This window comes from Pan paniscus, chromosome 9, assembly GCF_029289425.2.
Source record: "Pan paniscus chromosome 9, NHGRI_mPanPan1-v2.0_pri, whole genome shotgun sequence".
Taxonomy (NCBI): domain Eukaryota; kingdom Metazoa; phylum Chordata; class Mammalia; order Primates; family Hominidae; genus Pan; species Pan paniscus.
This window is the reverse complement of record NC_073258.2, coordinates 87,360,042-87,378,581: the sequence shown is the minus strand read 5'-3', so window position 1 is coordinate 87,378,581 and position 18,540 is coordinate 87,360,042. Positions and strand designations below refer to the sequence as shown.

Below are 18,540 nucleotides of genomic sequence, written 5' to 3'. Positions count from 1 at the left end.
TTGTAGGCCCTCAGAGGGTGCACACTGTGTACTTTGTGGACCATGGGAAGGATGTTAGGAAGTCCCAGTATCCTTAGCCCTGTCTCTGTGACACTGCCAACAGTTCAGCACTCCCTCTAGGCCACAGCTGTGTGAAGACAGGGGTGCCTGCACCCCATCTTCTGAGAAGTATGATCCTGCATAGAGTCCCGCCTTCTGATGTCCACAATGATGAATGTGCACTTATTGGCCACCAACTGTTTGCTGTACCCCCTATCTCAGCCACTGAGCCAAGTATAAATCTAGGAGAAGGCCCACCCCAGAGCTAGCTAAAAATAAGCCACCTGGAAAACTGGAAACAGAGAATATAGAAAATTCACTCATACTCCCACCCTGCAACCATTAGTATTTTGTAAGTTCCTTCTGGATTCTATGTGTGTGATACATTACAATTAGAATCATCATATGCATACTATTTAATGTTCTCTTCCTTCCAGCCAACTCAATGGAACATAGGTTAGTGCTTAAGCACACAGGCCCTAGAGCTTGATTCCCTGGATTCACATCCTGGCTCTGTTATATGATCTTGTACAATTCAGCAAACCATACCTTATTTTCCCAATCTGTAAAATGAGGATGGCAATAATGAGGATTAAATGAATAACTGTCTTCATGTTAAGACATATAAAGTACTTGGAACAATATCTGATGTTAGTGACTAGCTTCACAGCATTTTCCATGTTGCTGCATAATATTCATGATGATCATTTTTAATAGCTATAAAACAGTCTACTGTGTCTACACTGGCTACTTTACTTAATCATTACTCCTCTGTTAGATGTGTAGGTTATTTCCAGCCATTCTGTATTATAAATAACACTGTCATAAACATCCTAGTATATACATTTTGGACTTTTCTATATAGAGATTCTCAAAAGTAGAAGTATAAGGTCAAAGGGCAAAAATATTTTATGCCTTTGCTCTAGATGGGGAAACAGTTCTCCACTAAAGATTGTAGCACTTTAAAACACAAAGTATATTGGAACATTTTACTTTTCATTCCTCCCTCACCAGCCATAGATGACAACAATTTTTTTAATTATCCAAATGTAGTAAGCCATAAATAGTCCTACTTTAATTTCCTTTTGCTTTGTTTTGTTTTGGTTTCACCATCGTGGAGTGTTGTTGATTGTGATTACTTTATTGTGAGCTCTCTGTATCAGAGTCTATACCACTTGCTTTAATAGAGAACACTTAATATTTTTTAAAATGTTAATTGTCTATTAAAGAATTCAAAAGCCAAAAAAGAAACACTAAGGATCTGCTACAACTTCTGAGGCTAAGGGAACAAAGGAAAGAGGAGGTGGCAGTTAGTGGCGTTGGTGTCACTGAGTGGCAGCTATGAGACTAGTTCTCTCAGTGACAGCCAAACTGCAAACTGGGTTCAACTTCTGCTTCAGGAACAAACTGCTGCCATGGAGTTGAAGAACTAAGGCTGTGGGGCTGCCAGATTTAGCAAAACCAAAATGCAGGACACTCAGTTAAATTTTGGTGTTAGAAACAAATAATTTTTAGTGTATTTATGCTCATATTGCATAGGACATACTTATACTTAAAAAAATCGTGTTGTTTATCTAAAATTCAAATTTTACAAAGTGTCCTACATTTTACCTTGCAATCCTAACAAGATGGATGATGCTGGGGTGGTAGGGGGGAAGCATATTATCCCCCTCATCTAGCCTTTGTCTCCCTCTAGCACCTACTATTGGCAGAGCCCAGCATAGAGCAAGTTGGCAAAGCTGAAAAGTGGTTTGCAGACAAAGCAGTGTAAAGAAGCTAATAAACAATTACCCAATAATTGGTACAGTCCATCCTTCTGGCTACCCAGCATCCATATACACTGTCTGGCACATGTGTACTTCCACACAACAAAAACAACTCTGGCCAGGTGTGGTGGCTAACGCCTGTAATCCCAGCACTTTGGGAGGTCAAGGCAGGCAGATCACCTGAGGTCAGGAGTTCGAGACCAGCCTGGCCAACACGCCAAAACGTTGTCTCTACTAAAAATACAAAAAATTAGCTGGGCATGGTGGTGGGTGCCTGTAATCCCAGCTACTCAGGAGGCTGAGCCAGGAGAATTGCCTGAATCCAGGAGGCAGAGGTTGCAGTGAGCCGAGATCACACCATTGCACTCCAGCCTGGACAACAGAGTGAGATTCTGTCTGAAATTAAAAAAAAAAACAAAAACAAAAAACCTCTAACAAAATGCCTCACAACATTCAACTATTTTTCCAACAAATGAAGACATTCTCACCTTTTCTCCAACATGGGGATAGACAATGTCCCAACAGACATTTTGGTCATCTCTGGAAGACAGTCACTGTATCCACCTCTAAGCAGAATTAATAGCTCATAAAATTCAGTCACATTTGAAAACTCTGTTATCTAAAGACTAACATGTGGAATTAACCTCCAACAGAACTTATATAAAATAATAGGGAGGAGAAGGGAGAAGAAATTAGCCCATGTGTATCATTATGTATAGTCACATTATGATCAAGGAAGAAAAATATGCATAGCTGCTACATTCCTTGTTTCTGTAACCAGTCATGAAGTCAAAGATGATTTTTATAAATTTCTTCCTCAACCTTCCATTCCATGTTTTCTTGTCCTCAGACAGGACCTCAGGTGGCCGGGATTCTTTACCCAGTAGAGTGACCCAAACCTTCATTTCTGAAGGATCTGAATCCTCCATAGTCCTGAATATCCTTACTTGCAATATATTTATTAATATTTACTATTGAGCATAGAAATATGAAGATACTCCCCTAGAAGACTCCCCTAAGCTTCAGACATAGTCCTCCCTGTCCTCACTGTCCCTTTGATTATCAGGATGAATCACAACAGCCAGAAAAGTAATCCCCTTCTTTGCCCACTGATTTAGTGGCATGAAGAGCCCCAGCTGGCCAGGGAGCTGTTTCAACTCCAAATTCAATAGAACCATGTTATAAATCCTAATGGAAGTATTTCCTTCTTGGCAACTAAGACCTCCAATCCAGTAGAGCACAAAATTAAAGAGACAGGAAGCAAAAATTCTGTACGTGGGTTATTAGGTGAAATGGTAAGAGGAGCCACTCCCATTTCCACCCCATGATTTCTAGACCCATACATTTTGGCTATGAGAGAAAAACACAATGTCTTGCTTGCTAAGTCATCATAAATTGCATCCCATAAAACAGAAGCTCATTATCTCCATAAGGTGTTGCTTCTACTTAAGTCTTAAGTAATTCTTCAGTAGGCCATTCTACTGATCTACTAAGCCAGCTGCTCCTGAGTGGTTGAGTACATGTTAAGACCAGTGAATTTCATAGGCATGAGCATATTGCTGCCCATCTTTTACTGTGAAGTAAAGTCCTTGATTAAAAGCCTTGCTGTCTGTAATATATCTGGATGGCAAATAGGTATTCCAGACATCCATAGATGATGGTGCTGGCAGAAGCATTACAGACGAGGAAAGAAATCCATATCCAGAATGTATATCTGCTCCAGTTAGGACAGATTTCTTTCCTGTCCATGATGGGAGTAGTCCATTGCAATCATCCTGCCACCAGGTGGATGGTCCCCCCCAGGGAATGGTGCCCATAAGGAGCTCAGCATTGTTCTCTGTGTTTGACAGGTTAATCATTCAACAGTAACAGTATCAGGCCAGCTTGGTAAGAGGAAGCCCATGCATAGCCTCCATCCTTACCACCATGGCTGTTTTATGCATAAGTCCATTAAGCAAACCCTGGATGACTAAAGAAAGATGCTGTCTAACATACATAGGTCATGCCATTTTGTCCACCTGATTATTGAAAGACTGTTTTCATCATGTCCTTTGATAAACTCTCACATGGGGCACAAATATCCTCTTACTCTGTACCTATCCCAAGAGGTCCATCCACCTACCTTTTCCCCAGACCTCCTTATCACCAATCTTGCTATTTTGTTCTTTCCAAGTCCCTGATCATCCAGCTAAACCATTAGCAACTGCTCATGAATCAATGTAGTGCTAACCATCCCCTGGACCAAAGTATACAACTAAATTTACCACTTGAAGTCATGTCCACTGTCCTTCACCATTACCTTTTATTGGGGCTGTGAAGCTGCCACCTTACACTTCTAGTTGGTGCCAACATTTATTCACAACAACTTGTAAACCAAGCCCAAGTTTTTTCTCCTTGGTCAGCTGCTCTTAAGGAATCCCCAGTGAGGCCTTAGATGTGGATTCAGGGAGAAGAAGTCATGTAGCAGTGGCTCAAATGAATCTGAGCCACCTACTCATACAACTTACTTGTCCCTTCCAGACATACTCAAGCCATTTGATGATGGTGTGGGACCAGACACAGCCAACCTTATGACCTGATAGATAAGATGGGCAGCTCAGGCCATATGGTCATTTAATGCCTCATGGTCAGGTTGTATTCTCATTTTTTTTAATGTTTTTATCCATTTAGCCCTTATATAATTCTATGAGGCTCATGCTTCTTTTTGTCTTCCATTATATTTACCCTTGTCATTTTCTTTATGAATGATGATGGTAGCAGCACCTGGCTATCTGATCCCATCTTATGGGGTCAAGTAACAAATCAGGAGCTGTTTCTCAACTTCAACAACAAAAAAGTTATCTGCAAAAGAGAGCATGGATTTGCACCAAAACTTGCATGCCTACAGGGCATAAGGGCTAAGAAAAGTTGCCTGTTCCTCCACAGTCCCAGATGTGGGGAACTCTGCCAAGGGTCTTCTCTTGGGAGCTGGGGGCCTGTGGCCAGAGGTTGATCTCAGGCCACTCTGTTTCAGGCACAGCCTCCGTTGCTGTGGCAGGGATCTTGGCTGCTCTGCGAATCACCAAGAACAAGCTTTCCAATCACGTGTTTGTTTTCCAAGGTGCAGGCGAGGTATGTGGCATTGAGGGTTTCTTTTGTTGCTCCAGGAAGAGAATAAGAATGAGTGGAAGCATATCAAAAAAGGGAGGCATTCTGGGGTTCTGAAAAGAGGAAGCAGCACAGACATATTGTGATCATTGCAGCTGCCTAGGCTCTGACAATTGGGTGTCTCAAGGCAAGGACTTAATTGGGCCTCCTGGGAGTCATGGAGGTGGGGGAAAGAAAAGGGGGTCCTTATGGCAAGACATCAGATAAATGTTCAGCAGCTGTTTGCCCTGTGTCTGAACATCTACCCTATGGTACCTTCCAGGCAGCTATGGGCATTGCCCACCTCCTTGTCATGGCCCTAGAGAAAGAAGGTGTACCGAAGGCAGAGGCCACAAGAAAGATCTGGATGGTGGACTCTAAAGGGCTCATTGTCAAGGTACTGTCAGTTTGGAGACCTGGGGGTTTCCTGACACCTTATAGCTCCCAGGAACTGGACTGGAAGAGGTCTCCAAGAAGTCAACTGCTCAAACAGAATAGAGAGCAAAATGAGGGCAATGGCCTAAGCTCCAAAGCAAAAGATTCATCCCAAAGTAGCCTTAATTGCTTCTGTCCAAAAGTTTGTACAAGTGTGTAGATGTGTGCCCCTTCTAATCTTGTCCCCCACCACTTCCTGACTTGCACTAGCCTCCAGCCACATTAAATCATAGTTTCCAAAAGCAGCCTGCTCTCTGTCTTCCACATCTTTACACATCTTGTTCTGCCTGAATTGCTCTCCTCTGTTTTTCCACATGCCAACTCTCAACCCTTAACCCCTTCCCAGTTTCCTCCTTATCTTCTGATAGTGCTCAAATGTTACCCCCTCCAAAAAGCTTATTTCCTGCATCTATGCTCCATACATTGTACTTACCACACTGTAGAGAAGTTGTTCCTTTCCAGTTTCCCCACTAGACTAGTCTTGATATCAATGCCTGGCACATGGTAAGTGCATAATTAATGTGTGAGGCATGAGTGAAAGAATGAATGACAGAGAAACAGTCCAGCTTCCAGCTAGCATGTGTTGAGAGACACAACTGAAGGACCCCTCCATTAGAGCTACACTCAGTGCTTTAATTCCCAGAATTTCACTAACATAGAATGTCAGTGAGAGATGAAAAATTATGGCAGAGATGGGAACAGGGGAAGTACATAAGGACATTGACCAAGAATGGCAGAGATCCTCAGCAGAATTGAGCTTCCTATTGTTCCATATGGGGCCAGATTTCTGCTGAAAGGAACTTAGCCTTGGAGATTCCTCTTCCCACCCACCCCTACGTCTTTCCAGAGCATAATCTGGCCACAGGTGTAAGCTGCCAGAGACAGCCACTCTTCCCTCTTATCCATCTTTCAACATCATTTTTCTCATTCCATCAACCCTAGCCAAGGAGCTCTCAAAGCTGACATCTTTGCACTGGTTCCTATGAGGCCAGCTAATCCAAAGCAGTCATCAAAAGCATCTGAACCCATTTACCAGCACTTATGCCAGCCTGTAACCTACCAAATTCCATTTGAAGAAATGTAAGGAACTGGAGCTGGTTGGGCATGGCCTGTCATTCTAAGACCTTCCTGGAGCTTAGTTTAGTATTATTCACAGGGGAATTAATGGCTCTTATAAGCATATTCAAATTAGCTCCCTGACCCTGGGTGGCACAGGTCCCCATCCCTCAACTGAGCTTGGTGCTGGATGCCTTGGGCCAAAGGGTCTTGGTGAGACTCAGGCATTGCCCAAAAGCCTTTCTGTCCTGACCCAGGAAGCCATAATCCTAACAGCTCAAATAAATTCTTTATGGATTCTCCATATGTGGTTTGGGTTAAAGAAACATGCACACACACACACACCCCACTCTCACACTTATGTCCCACCATAGGTTCTGCCAGGAAATGTAGTCAAGAAGATGGGCCCCAAAACATCTGACAGCTCAAACCAAAGCATGGGGCTCAAGGAAACGCTCTCAGAGTTTCCAAATGCATCTGTACTCCTACCCAACAGGCCATCACGACCACAACTGCTCTGTGTTCCTTTTCCTGTAGGGGAGGAGCCACCTGAACCATGAAAAGGAGATGTTTGCCCAAGACCATCCTGAAGTCAACTCCCTGGAGGAGGTGGTGAGGCTGGTGAAGCCCACAGCCATCATAGGTAGGAGGAGGGAGGGTACCCACTACCCAGCCCAGCTAACCCTCTTGACTTGCAGATGGAGAGACAGAGGCTCAGCTAGGAAGCCTAAGTAACCCATGGAAACAGCTCTTTCCCCTATCCCATGTGCAATTCAATGCCACAAACTTTTATTGAGTGACTATTGTATAGAAACCACAAAACTAAGGCACCAGAGTTAGGGCTCAGTGATGCAGAAATATACAATGCAGTGAGTAAGTGCAGGGCTAGTCTGTCTCTCTCTCTCTCTTTCTCTCTCTCTGTCTTTTTTTTTTTTTTTTTTTTGACAGAGTTTAGCTCTTTTGTCCAGGCTGGAGTGCAGTGGTGTGATCTCAGCTCACTGCAACCTCCGCCCCCTGGGTTCAAGTGATTCTCCTGCCTCAGCCTCCCAAGTAGCTGGCATTATAGGTGCCCGCCACCGTGCCTGGCTAATTTTTGTATTTTTAGTAGAGACAGGTTTTCGCCATTTTGGCCAGGCTGGTCTCAAACTCCTGACCTCAGGTGATCTGTCCCCACCCCACTGCCCCCCAGCCTCCCAAAGTGCTAGGATTGCAGGCATGAGCCACCACACCTGGCCTGGTCTCTCTAACCACAATGAGATGGGCATTTCTCTCCCAAGGCAGACCCTGGCATCTCCCTGTGTCCTGAGGAGCAGCTCACTCTCCATGGAAATGCCCAGGAATGCCTTCACAGGAGCAGCTTAACTGGCAGGGACCTGAGGTGGACCAGTGGTCCCTCAGAGATGGAAAGGAGGTCTCAGGCAGCTCAAGCAGGAAGATCATTTTCCCTTCTGCTCCTTCAGTCCTTGTGGCAGATGCTGGGCCCAAGACCGAGTCTTTCATGGTGTTCCTAGTTCCCCCACCACCACCAGCAGAAGAGGAATGGGTTGTTTATAGAGAGCAGGCATCCCCACTACCCGCCTTTTCCCTGTAGGTGTTGCTGCCATCGCAGGAGCCTTCACGGAGCAGATTCTGAGGGACATGGCCTCCTTCCACGAGCGCCCTATCATCTTTGCCCTGAGCAACCCCACCAGCAAGGCCGAGTGCACGGCTGAGAAGTGCTACCGGGTCACCGAGGTCAGCGGGGAGTCCTTCCTTCCCCCAGCTGAGAGGACATAGTAACAATTACAATGAGTAACCTCATGAGGGTGAAAAATACTCCTACATCGCTGATGAGCAAACTGAGTTTCAGAAAGATGAAGTAACATGCCCAAGGTCAAAGAGCTAATAAGGAGTGGAGCTGGCTGTCAAACCCAGGTCTGACTCCAAAGCCCAAGTTCTTACATTTGTGCTATGCTGCTCAAGGTTCATCCTAAATAACACAGAGCTTTGACCAGCACCCAAAACCTGAGGCACTTGTAGACTCTAGGCCACATCCTGTCATGTCCTGGGTTGGCCCCACCAGGAGGTGACAAAAATGGTGCTGTGAACCCCATCACCTTTCAGCAGTTTCTTGGCTGCTAGATAACAGGTGAGGGCTGAGCTTTCTGGTCAAATGACAAATGTGCTTTAAATACCTGCCATGTTCTCAGCACAGTGCTGGGCATTTGGGAGAGGATGAAGAAGGGTCCAACATTTGGAAGATAAGAATAGGCCACTATTATTACCCCAAACCAATCTCCAAGTTCATCTCTGGTTTTCTTCCTGCCTCCAGGGCCGAGGGATTTTTGCCAGTGGAAGTCCTTTTAAGAGTGTGACTCTGGAAGATGGCAAGACCTTCATTCCTGGGCAGGGAAACAATGCTTACGTGTTCCCCGGGGTGGCACTGGGAGTCATCGCCGGCGGGATCCGGCACATCCCAGATGAGATCTTCCTCCTGACAGCAGAGGTATCACTGTCCTTGCTCCCTCAAATGCTTGCAGTAGGGTCTGTGGGTTGACACTGGGTCTTATACCAGATCTCTCTTATCTCTTCTGCCCATCTGCCCCAACATTGCCAGTGGATTCCCAAAGTGCTTAAACCTCAAGCATCTCTCATGGCCACCTTGAAGCTTGACTTCTTCAATCACACATGGGGCTTTTGAGGGGGAATGGGGAATAGTGGTGAAGGGTATTAGCAAGAGGCACTGACAGAGGAGGAGACATGCCTCATACTGCCCCCTGTGTCCTAGCAATGCCATCTAGATGCCTAGACAGAAGAGATGCCATCAAAGCCACCTGAAACTGAGGGCTTGTGGACCATGATAGGTGATGGATTCTTCCAGCCACAGGCCTTAACCAAATCACTGGGGTAACTGGCGGTAGTAAGCCCCACTAGGACAGCTTTCTGTAAGGGAGGGGGTGGGTGTCATACTTGTTTTTTTCTCCTTGGAGGACCCAGATCTTGAGCACTGATATGAGGTATTGGAGATGTACCTATTCCAGGTATCTTACTAGATAAGCGCACAAAAGAGTTCTTTACTAGACATGATGAAAACCATGAAAGAATCCATTAAGAATGACAGCCTATATTCACACTCATGGTTACTGATAACAGTTACAGTGGCTGAAATTACCAGGTAGTTACCAAGTGCCAGGCACTTGACATTTATCCTCACTCTGACAAAAGCAAGGCATAGAAATGTCTCTGTTGAGAGGTTAAGCTAATCAAAGCCATATACAAATATTAAACATATTTACACGTAACAAGCTCCAAAGGCTCTCCTGTGACTTCTAACATCCTTCTGCATTTCCTTCTCACTGAGGCACTGGTGAAAGCCTGAAACCAATGAGACATGGGTATGGCTTCCACACAGCCCTGTCTGGATCCACTTCTGTGAGTCCCACAGGGAGCTACCTCATGCACCAGGTCCCTTCTTACTATGTCTAGTCTTTGAGCCCTGGCTCTCCAAGGCTGTGCAAATAATGTCTCCCAAAGGCTTTTCAGCTGCCCCCAGCCCCATGCACACTACTTATGACTTTGTGTTACAGTTCTCTGTTCCTCTTGTCTGAGTATTCTGTTTGTCTTTCTTCTCATTGCTATGATGGGTGTTCTTGTCCTGTAGCTGTGGGCAGAGCTGTGTGAAGTCCCCATTGGATGGAAAGAGTCACTTTCTGCTTGAAGTCAGCCTGAAAGCAAAGTCCTCTGTTGAGTAAAAACACAATTGCTACAGTCCTGCCTATGTAATACCATGGGACATCCACACATCTGCCCCACTACCTCCAGTGCTGTGAGACAGTTCAGCTCCATCATTTCATGAACAGTGTCCATCAATTACACAGGAACCTCTCCTGGATCTACTTATTATCACCTGCTGTGAGCAAGATAAGGTCCCTCCCCTATAGGAGCTCACATTATGGTCTTCAAAGGCCTGGCAAGTTATATTTCTGAAAAGGGTACTTTTAGTGAAGATAATTTAAGTTGATTTTCCCATGGAAAATTAATATAGACTTTAAGGAGATGTGCATTCACCACCTCCTTTCATTGTAACAACTCTGTAAAATAGGTAAAATTCTTACTCATATGTGAGTTTAAGTCACTTGCTCAAGATCGCTGGTCTTGTGAGCCCAGGATGGCTCCAGACAACTTGACTCCCTGCTGAAGAGCATTGCCAGTGCCTACCGTCTTAGATGTGATCACACATACCATGATATATCTCTTCTCAGGATAACTTTTCTAGATGCATATCTAGCCATGGAAATCTTGCTTCTCTCTTATCAATCCATCTTCTATACCTTCACAAAGAGAATCCTTCAAAACATAGGTCAGGTCAAGTCTCTCCCCTAATTTCAGACCTTCGTATGGCTCCTTGGTGCATACAGGATAAAGTCCAAACTCCTTCCCATGATTTCCATACAAGGCACTTCATCACCAGGCCCTCCTTTCCTCTCCAACCTCACTTTTGGTGTCTCCCTAACATCAACCTAACCAATGTGCTGTTTTCAATCTCCTGTCCATGCTCTCTCTCACCTCCCAGCATTTGCATGGGCCATTCTCTCTCCCCTAATTCATGCTTTGTCCTTCAGGTATCAGCCTGTGACACTTCTGAGAAGCCTTTCCTATACATGGTAGACAGGATCCTGCCATCCTCCATGCCTGTATGTCCCCTCTCATTGCACTCACCCACTATAATTGCTATAATCATTTGTTACTTGTCCACTGACACCAGTCTCCATAAGAGAAAAGACTATGGCTTCTCCACCATAGAATCCTTCCTTATATGGCTCCTCAGCACCTAGCACAGAGTCTAGAGACTAAAAGTGAGGCTGAAGAGGAAAGGAGGGCCCAGTGATGAAGTGCCTTGTACGGACACCATGGGAAGGAGTTTGAAGGAGCCATATAAAGGTCTGAAATTAGGAGACAGACTTGGCCTTCTCTCTGTTTTGAAAGATATAGTAGAGCACAGTGAATGTATGACTGAATGAATGGAAAAGAAAGATGGAAGTGTGAGAAGGAGGTAGAGAGGGAGGCCCACTTCCCTAATATCTGAAAACATTGAGGGGAGACCAACTTCTTAGCCTTGTCACTTCTAAGACACACAGTTCTCAGAGAGCACCAGTGGCATTTCCCAAGTCTAAATTTAACACCAGAAGCCTCGGTGGGAGTAGATTCAGAACCACCACATTAAAGAGGCTGATTTGCAAGGCTGAACAAACTCCAGCATCTGAGCCTGGAGGATGAGGCCCTGTGGCAGATGAGGCTTAACCCTCAGAGGCAAGCTCTGAACCTGGAAGGGAAGCTATGGGAGGCTCTGTTCTCAGGATGATGTGCTTAGGACATTTATTCCAATAAGGTGTAAGACTCAATCACTCACTGGAGGAGAGGCCTTCCTCAGACTGAGACCAGGGCTGGAAGGAAGAGCTCCAGGAGACTGAACACAAAGACATAACATAGCCTAGATGGTCACTCAAGATGGTACCAAGCACGTGGAAAGAGGCTGGGACCCAGGAAGTGAGGGACCCAGGGATCCCTATGCAACAGGCTGGACCAGCCAAGAGGAGATCTCATAGCCTTTGCTTTGCAGGCCACAGATTTATTCATCTTGGCTTTAGTGATTTTCCTTTGGAATTCAGAGACACTTAATGTTGTTTTAAGCCTCAGCCAGTCTTATAGTACAGAAAGGATGTGTCCTCTCTTACGCCCAAGCATTAAGCTTCCCTGGTAACAGAGTCAACAGTTGGAACTGCAGTGTTTGACCAACTATGCAGGGTGGGGTGAGTCTCTGGGGTAACGGGTTGGGCTTGTTTTGGGAAGGCAGAGACTCAGCTTATTCCTCTCGGTTCTCTCCTTCTCCCCAGCAAATTGCCCAGGAAGTCTCTGAGCAGCATCTGTCCCAGGGGAGACTGTACCCACCACTCAGCACCATCCGAAACGTGTCTTTGAGAATTGCCATCAAAGTAAGGGGCATCCTACCCCTGTAATATGGGTAGTGAGGCTCAACCACTTTCTCTGTCTGTGACTTTAGGAGGGTTAAGGGGATGGAAACTGTGGAGACACTGGATCTCCTTGAGCTGCACTACATGTAACCCAGAGGCTGGGTGACAAACTCTTGTTTGCAGCTTGAGCTCCACCCCAAACACCCACCCAGGCCAGTTCTGGGAAAGCTCCTGGATTTCCCCTAATACACCAAGCAGAAAGGTCATCAATGTCCGTGGACCAGAATATGGGAATTTTTTAGAAATGACTCATAAGTGCCCATTTATAAGAAAGGTCAGCTTGCATAGCATCACGGAAAAAGCTCAGGCTTTGGGGTCCCAGCTCTCCCAATCAGCAATGGTATAATATTGGCCCAATCACTTCACTTCTCTGAGCCTCAGTTTCCTCCTTCTTCAAAGGGCCAGTAGTTCCTCACTCTCAGAATTCTGGAGATTGGCAGAGAACAGTGAAAAAGCTCCATACCCAGTGCTCTCTCAGCCAGGGTAAATCTCTTTCTTCCCCTTTTTCTCAGAATGGCTGGCTATGGGGTGATCAGCTTCATGGAATATTCCAGACTATAAGACTGTGCAGAGATGATGGGTTTTCAAAGAATCAGAACATGGTGCAATAAGGACTGGCCCAACATTGATAATTGTTAAAGCTGGATAATAGATACATGACAGTTTATCATACTATTATTTCTATTAGTGTGCATGTTTTACATTTTCTGTAAGTTTTAAAAATAGTTTCAGAAAATGCATTGTACAACAGCACACACACCCATGAGATGTCTGGTACAGAATCCAGAATCAAGCCTCAAGATTAACAGTCCAGCTCAGGGTCCAGCTTCACCCTGTCAGTTTCTTCCTTTGAGCTATATTTAGATTCACATTCTCCTGAAGCCAAATCTAATACCCAGAGAACAGTGTCCAGGCTGTTCATCCAATTTAACCCATATTCAAGTGGAAAAAAAATCAGGTTCTGGACACATTTGCCTCTTGTCTAATTTTATCTTAACACTGCTCCAGAGAAAGGTCTCTTTACTCCCATTTTACAGATGAGGAAACTGAGGCTCAGCAAGGATAATATCAGCTCTGAGGACCCACAGGCCTTTGGAAGCAGGCAGAATTTATGCTGAAGCCTCTTGACCCTGGCTCAGTATTTATTCCACTATGTTAAAGCTGCCTGTCCAGAAAGAAAGCTTAAAATCCTTCCTATCCAGTTGTTTCATGAGCCATACTCATGAAAGAAACAAGTCTGGTTCCTTAAGGTGTATTCCTCTCCCCCATGCTCCCAAGCAAGGATCCTTAAGCAGGTTTCCCCTTAGATCCGGTTCCTTAGCCAAACATGTTTTTCTCTAGGTTCTCGACTACGCGTACAAACACAACCTGGCTTCCTACTACCCAGAGCCTAAGGACAAGGAGGCTTTTGTAAGATCCCTGGTCTACACTCCAGACTATGACTCCTTTACACTGGACAGCTACACTTGGCCCAAGGAAGCCATGAATGTTCAGACGGTCTGAGGCAGTCTCAGAGGCTAGTATGGGGCTAGATGAAGCCCAGAGTAACACCCACAATATAAATGGGTTCCAAAATGGCCCAAGTGAATCCTTGTCGCTGTGTTTTTTCTTTTAAACTTTCTGGTGTGAGAGGAGATGCCAAGGCATACAGTGAATAAAAGCCTTGTCTCTGAAGGCCCTGGGAGTTCACTTTTCTGAACCCTCCTCTGAGTTCCTTCCTAAGCATTTCTTCAACCATTAATCACCAACTACTGGCCAGGCCTTGTGGGAAATGCAGAATCTCATCTAGAATCCTGCCTTTACAGAGCTCGGGATCTAGTGGAGGAGATTGGACACAATTCATTTTGCCATAAGGGAGAAAGTGGTAAGTTCATGAAAGAACAGATAAAAACTGAGGGCAGTCAGAAAAGGGAGAGGACACTTCCTATGGAAATGTAAGAGAAGGCTTCAGGGAGAGCAGTGTTTACACTGAGTCCCAAGAGGAAAAGATGGGTGGGAGTCATGGGGAGATGAAGAATGTGAGCACAGCCACTAGCCAGAAAGCACAGCCCACCCATCAGGGAGTTTAGTCCATGTCAGCCATACACACCCTTCAAGTCTCGGCAGTGTGTGAAGGCTGAGTGGCTAAGGGCAGCTCGCTAACTATTCAGGTCACTGCCCTGTGGGTTGTTGAGTCTTAGACATTCTTTTTTCTAAAAGGAAAACCAGAGAAATGTGGGTGGGGAGGGTCAGCCTGCCAAGCAGTGAGGAGGAAGAGAGGCAGTGAGAGGAACAGCACCATAGGGAGATCTAGGGAAGACTTGATTTCATTTTCCTGGCTCTGGAACACACTCTGGCTTCCATCCTTCACTCTCTGAAGTAGTTGAGCAACACAAAGCAGTTTTCTTAGTGAGTAATATCAGTCTATCCTGGGTGTTTCTTAAACCAAGTTCAGTGCTAGCCTTCATCTCTCTCATGTTCAGCAGAGCCCATATCATAGGGGTGGGGGCAGGAGAGAGCTTGCAGCCCCCTGAAATTAGATACTGCTAAGATGTTAAGACATGTTGAGATGGCAGCTTCCTGCCTCTAATTTCATTGTATAATAAAGGAATCAATAAATCATGCTTAGGGTCCTACTCCTGCTGCTACCTCAGCCTCAGGATCTCCACTGCCAGCAACGAATAGGTCCTATATGACCAACTCTCAAGGACAGGCTAGATGGACTATTAGACTTCTAGAAGAGTAATTAGCAGAGATACCACTCACTTCTTGCTCAGGTCTTATTCTTCCAAGAACTGCTTCCTTGGTGCTGGTGCTCAGCCAAGAATATCCTGAGAAAACATCCCTCCTCTATGATCCTTGGGATCATAGAGAATGAAAAACTATTCAGAAGAGAGTTTGAAGAGTGAAGCTGGAATCTGAACACCATGGAGTTTTTGACACTATCTTTTTACATCATGTGCCACAATTTCCTCTGTACCGCTGCTACATATCCTTTATAATCAATATAGTATAAAAGAAAAACAATAGTAGAGAAAACAAATGAAAGCAAAATAGGTTCTTTGAAAAGATCAAATAAATTAACAAACTTTAGCTATACTAACCAAGACAAAAACAAAGAAGACACAAATTACACTTCCTTTGTTCCAGCCACACTGAACATCTTGCCAGCCCTAAGCACATGTGCTTTCAAGCCTGTGCTGATACTATCCATGCTTGGTCTCTCCTTCTGGGAAGTCCTTCCCTTCCCTTTTTTTCTCTTTACTGATTAAATTTTAGTTCACTCTAGCTTTCTGCCTGGAAACGGCATTCATCCTTGGAATTCAAATGCAATTGGCTCTATAGAGTAACAGAATTAATAACTAAATTAGAAATCAATAAACAGAAAACTATGGGAAATTCCAAAATATTGGAAAACAGTACATTTCAAAATAACCCATAGATCAAAGAAGAAATCACAAGCCAAGTTATATATGTTGAACTGAATTTTAAAAATCATATCAAAATTAATAAGATGTAGCTAAAGCAGTGTTTAGAGAGAAACTTTATAGCTTTAAATGTTGTCACGGTTAATTTTACGGCACCACAGGGTGCCCAGAAATTTGATCAAATGTTATTCTGGGTGTTGCTGTGAGGGTATCTTTGGATGAAAGTAACATTTAAATCATTGAACTAAGTAAAGTAGATTGCCCTCCACTAATTGCCTTCATCCAATTAGTTGAAGGCCTGAATAGAAAAAATGGATTCACCCTCCCTTGAGTAAGAGAGACTTACTCCTACCTGATGCCTTTCTAACTGGGATACTGGCTTTTTCCTGCCTTTAGACAGGAACTATACCATCATCTCTCCTAGATCTCCAGCTTGCTGACTCACCCTGTAGATCTTAGAATTTGACAGCTTCCATAATCATGTGAGCCAAGCCAGTTCCTTATAATAAATCAACAGAGAGAGAGAGAGAAAGATCTTATTGGTTCTGTTTCTCTGGAGTACCCTGACTAATGCAAACTCCTATATCAGAAGAGAAAGAAAGAGAGAAAGGAAAGAAAAAAAGTCTCAAGTCAATAATTTAAACTTCCTCCTTAAGAAAATGGGGGTGGGGGAAAGCAAACAAAATTCAAAGCAAGCAAAGATTAGAGCACAAATCAATATACCTATAATAAGTAATGAAATTAGTAATTAAAAAATCTTTCCCCCAAGAAAAACCAAGTCCAGGTGGCTTCATTGGTTGGAATTTATCAAATACTTAAGTAATAACACCAATTATTCAGAAACTCTTTCAGAAAATAGGGGAGGGAACACTTCCCAAATCATTCTATGATACTAGTATTGCCATATCAAAGCCAGATAAACGTATCACAAGAAAAGTACAGGCCAATATCCTTCATGAATATAGATGAAAAAATCCTAAACAAAATATTAGCAAACCAAATTCAGCAACATGAAATTTAAAAATTACATACAACAAACAAGTGGGCTTTATCCTCAGAAACGTAGTTTTTTAACATTCAAAAATTGTTCAATATGGTTGTTCAATTACATTAATAGAATGAAAGACAAAAAAATCATATGATCATGCCAATAGATATGAAGAAAGCATTTGAAAAAAACCAACGCCCATTTATGAAAAAACCCTAAACAAAGTAGAAATAGAAAAGAACATCCTCAACCTAACAAAGGACATCTATAAAGAGCCAAAGATAACATCATATTTAATGGTAAAAGAATGAATACTTTCTCCCTAAGATCTGGAACAAGGCAAGGATGTTGTTTTTACCACTTCTAGTCAACACGGAGGGTGTTTAGCCAGTGCAATGAAGCAAGAAAGAGAAGCTAAAGGTGTCAAGATTGGAAAGAAAGAGTAATACTGCCTTGATTCACAGATGACCTAATCCTGCATGTAAAAAACACTAAAGAACACATACACATTCATTCATTCATTCATTCATTCATTCATTCATTCTGTCTCTCCTCTCTCTCTCTCTCTCTGTCTACTGGAACTAATAAATTAGTTTTGAAAGGTCACCAAATACAAGGTCAACATTATTTCTATATGCTGGCAGCAAATGATCTAAAAATAAAATTAAGAAAACAATTTCATTTACAACTGCATCAAAAAGAAAAGATACTTAGAAATAAATTTTAGAAGTGCAAGTATAGTATACCAAAAACTACAAAACATTGCTGATAGAAATTAAAGATCTAAATAAATTGAGAGAGATTCTTTGTTCATGGATTTGAAGACTCAATATTGTCAAAATTGCAATTATATTCAAATTGATCTATAAAGTGAACACTATACCTATCAAAACCATTATAGGGTTTTTTGGTGGAAACTTACAGGCTGATTCTAAAATGTTTATGGTAATGTAAAGGATCTCAAAGAGTCAAAAAAATTATAAAGAAGAACAAAGTGCCCTATTCAATGTCAAGAACCTACTATAAAGATACAATGATCAAGGCTGTGTGGTCCAATAGCAAAGACATGAAATTAATCTAAGTTTCCATCAGTCGATGGCTGGATAAAGAAAATGGATAAGAAAATGAATATATATGTGCAATGGAATACTATTCAGCCATAAAAGGAATAAAATCATGTGTTTTGCAGCAACATAAATAGAACTGGAGGCCCTTAAGTGAAATAATTCAGAAACAGAAAGTGAAATGCCATATGTTCTCATAAGTGGGAACTAAATAATGTGTACACATGAACAAAGAATGTGGAATCTCACTGGAGACCTGGAAGGGTGGGAGAGTGGAAGAAGAGTGAGGGATAAGAATTTACTTAATGGGTATAATGTGTAGTATTTTGGTAATGATTACACTAAAAGTCCATACTTCACCACTATGCAATATATCCATGTAACAAAACTGCACTTGTACACCTTAAATTTATACCAAAAAAGGACTGTGTGGTCATATAAATAAATGAAGCAGAACTGAGAGTTCACAAATAAGTTTTTACATTTATGGCAAATTGACTTTTAATCAAAATTACTAAGGTAATTCATTGGGGGAAAGAGAGTCTTTTGAACAAATTGTGCTGAAACAATTGAATATCCACATGCAAAAAAAAGTTAACTTAGACACCTCACGCTAAACACAAAAATTAACCTTTACACATCTCAAAC

At 43.1% G+C, this 18,540-nt stretch overlaps 1 protein-coding gene across 3 annotated transcripts in view; it reads left to right on the top strand.

Annotated features, from left to right (window-relative positions):
* Positions 1-18,540, top strand: part of ME3 (malic enzyme 3) — a 246,150-nt gene that overhangs the window by 216,617 nt on the left and 10,993 nt on the right. For 2 of the 3 annotated variants that reach the window (XM_003832990.6, XM_055093833.1), the window contains exons 8-14: positions 4,819-4,916; positions 5,215-5,328; positions 6,960-7,065; positions 8,014-8,156; positions 8,734-8,907; positions 12,296-12,394; positions 13,775-14,107. In XM_003832990.6, the coding sequence (XP_003833038.3) occupies positions 4,819-4,916; positions 5,215-5,328; positions 6,960-7,065; positions 8,014-8,156; positions 8,734-8,907; positions 12,296-12,394; positions 13,775-13,936 (896 nt within the window). In that variant the 3' untranslated portion in view covers positions 13,937-14,107. Of the gene's footprint in view, positions 1-4,818; positions 4,917-5,214; positions 5,329-6,959; positions 7,066-8,013; positions 8,157-8,733; positions 8,908-12,295; positions 12,395-13,774; positions 14,108-18,540 lie in introns of those variants that run through there. The other variant, XM_034933504.3, reaches the window with a different exon arrangement.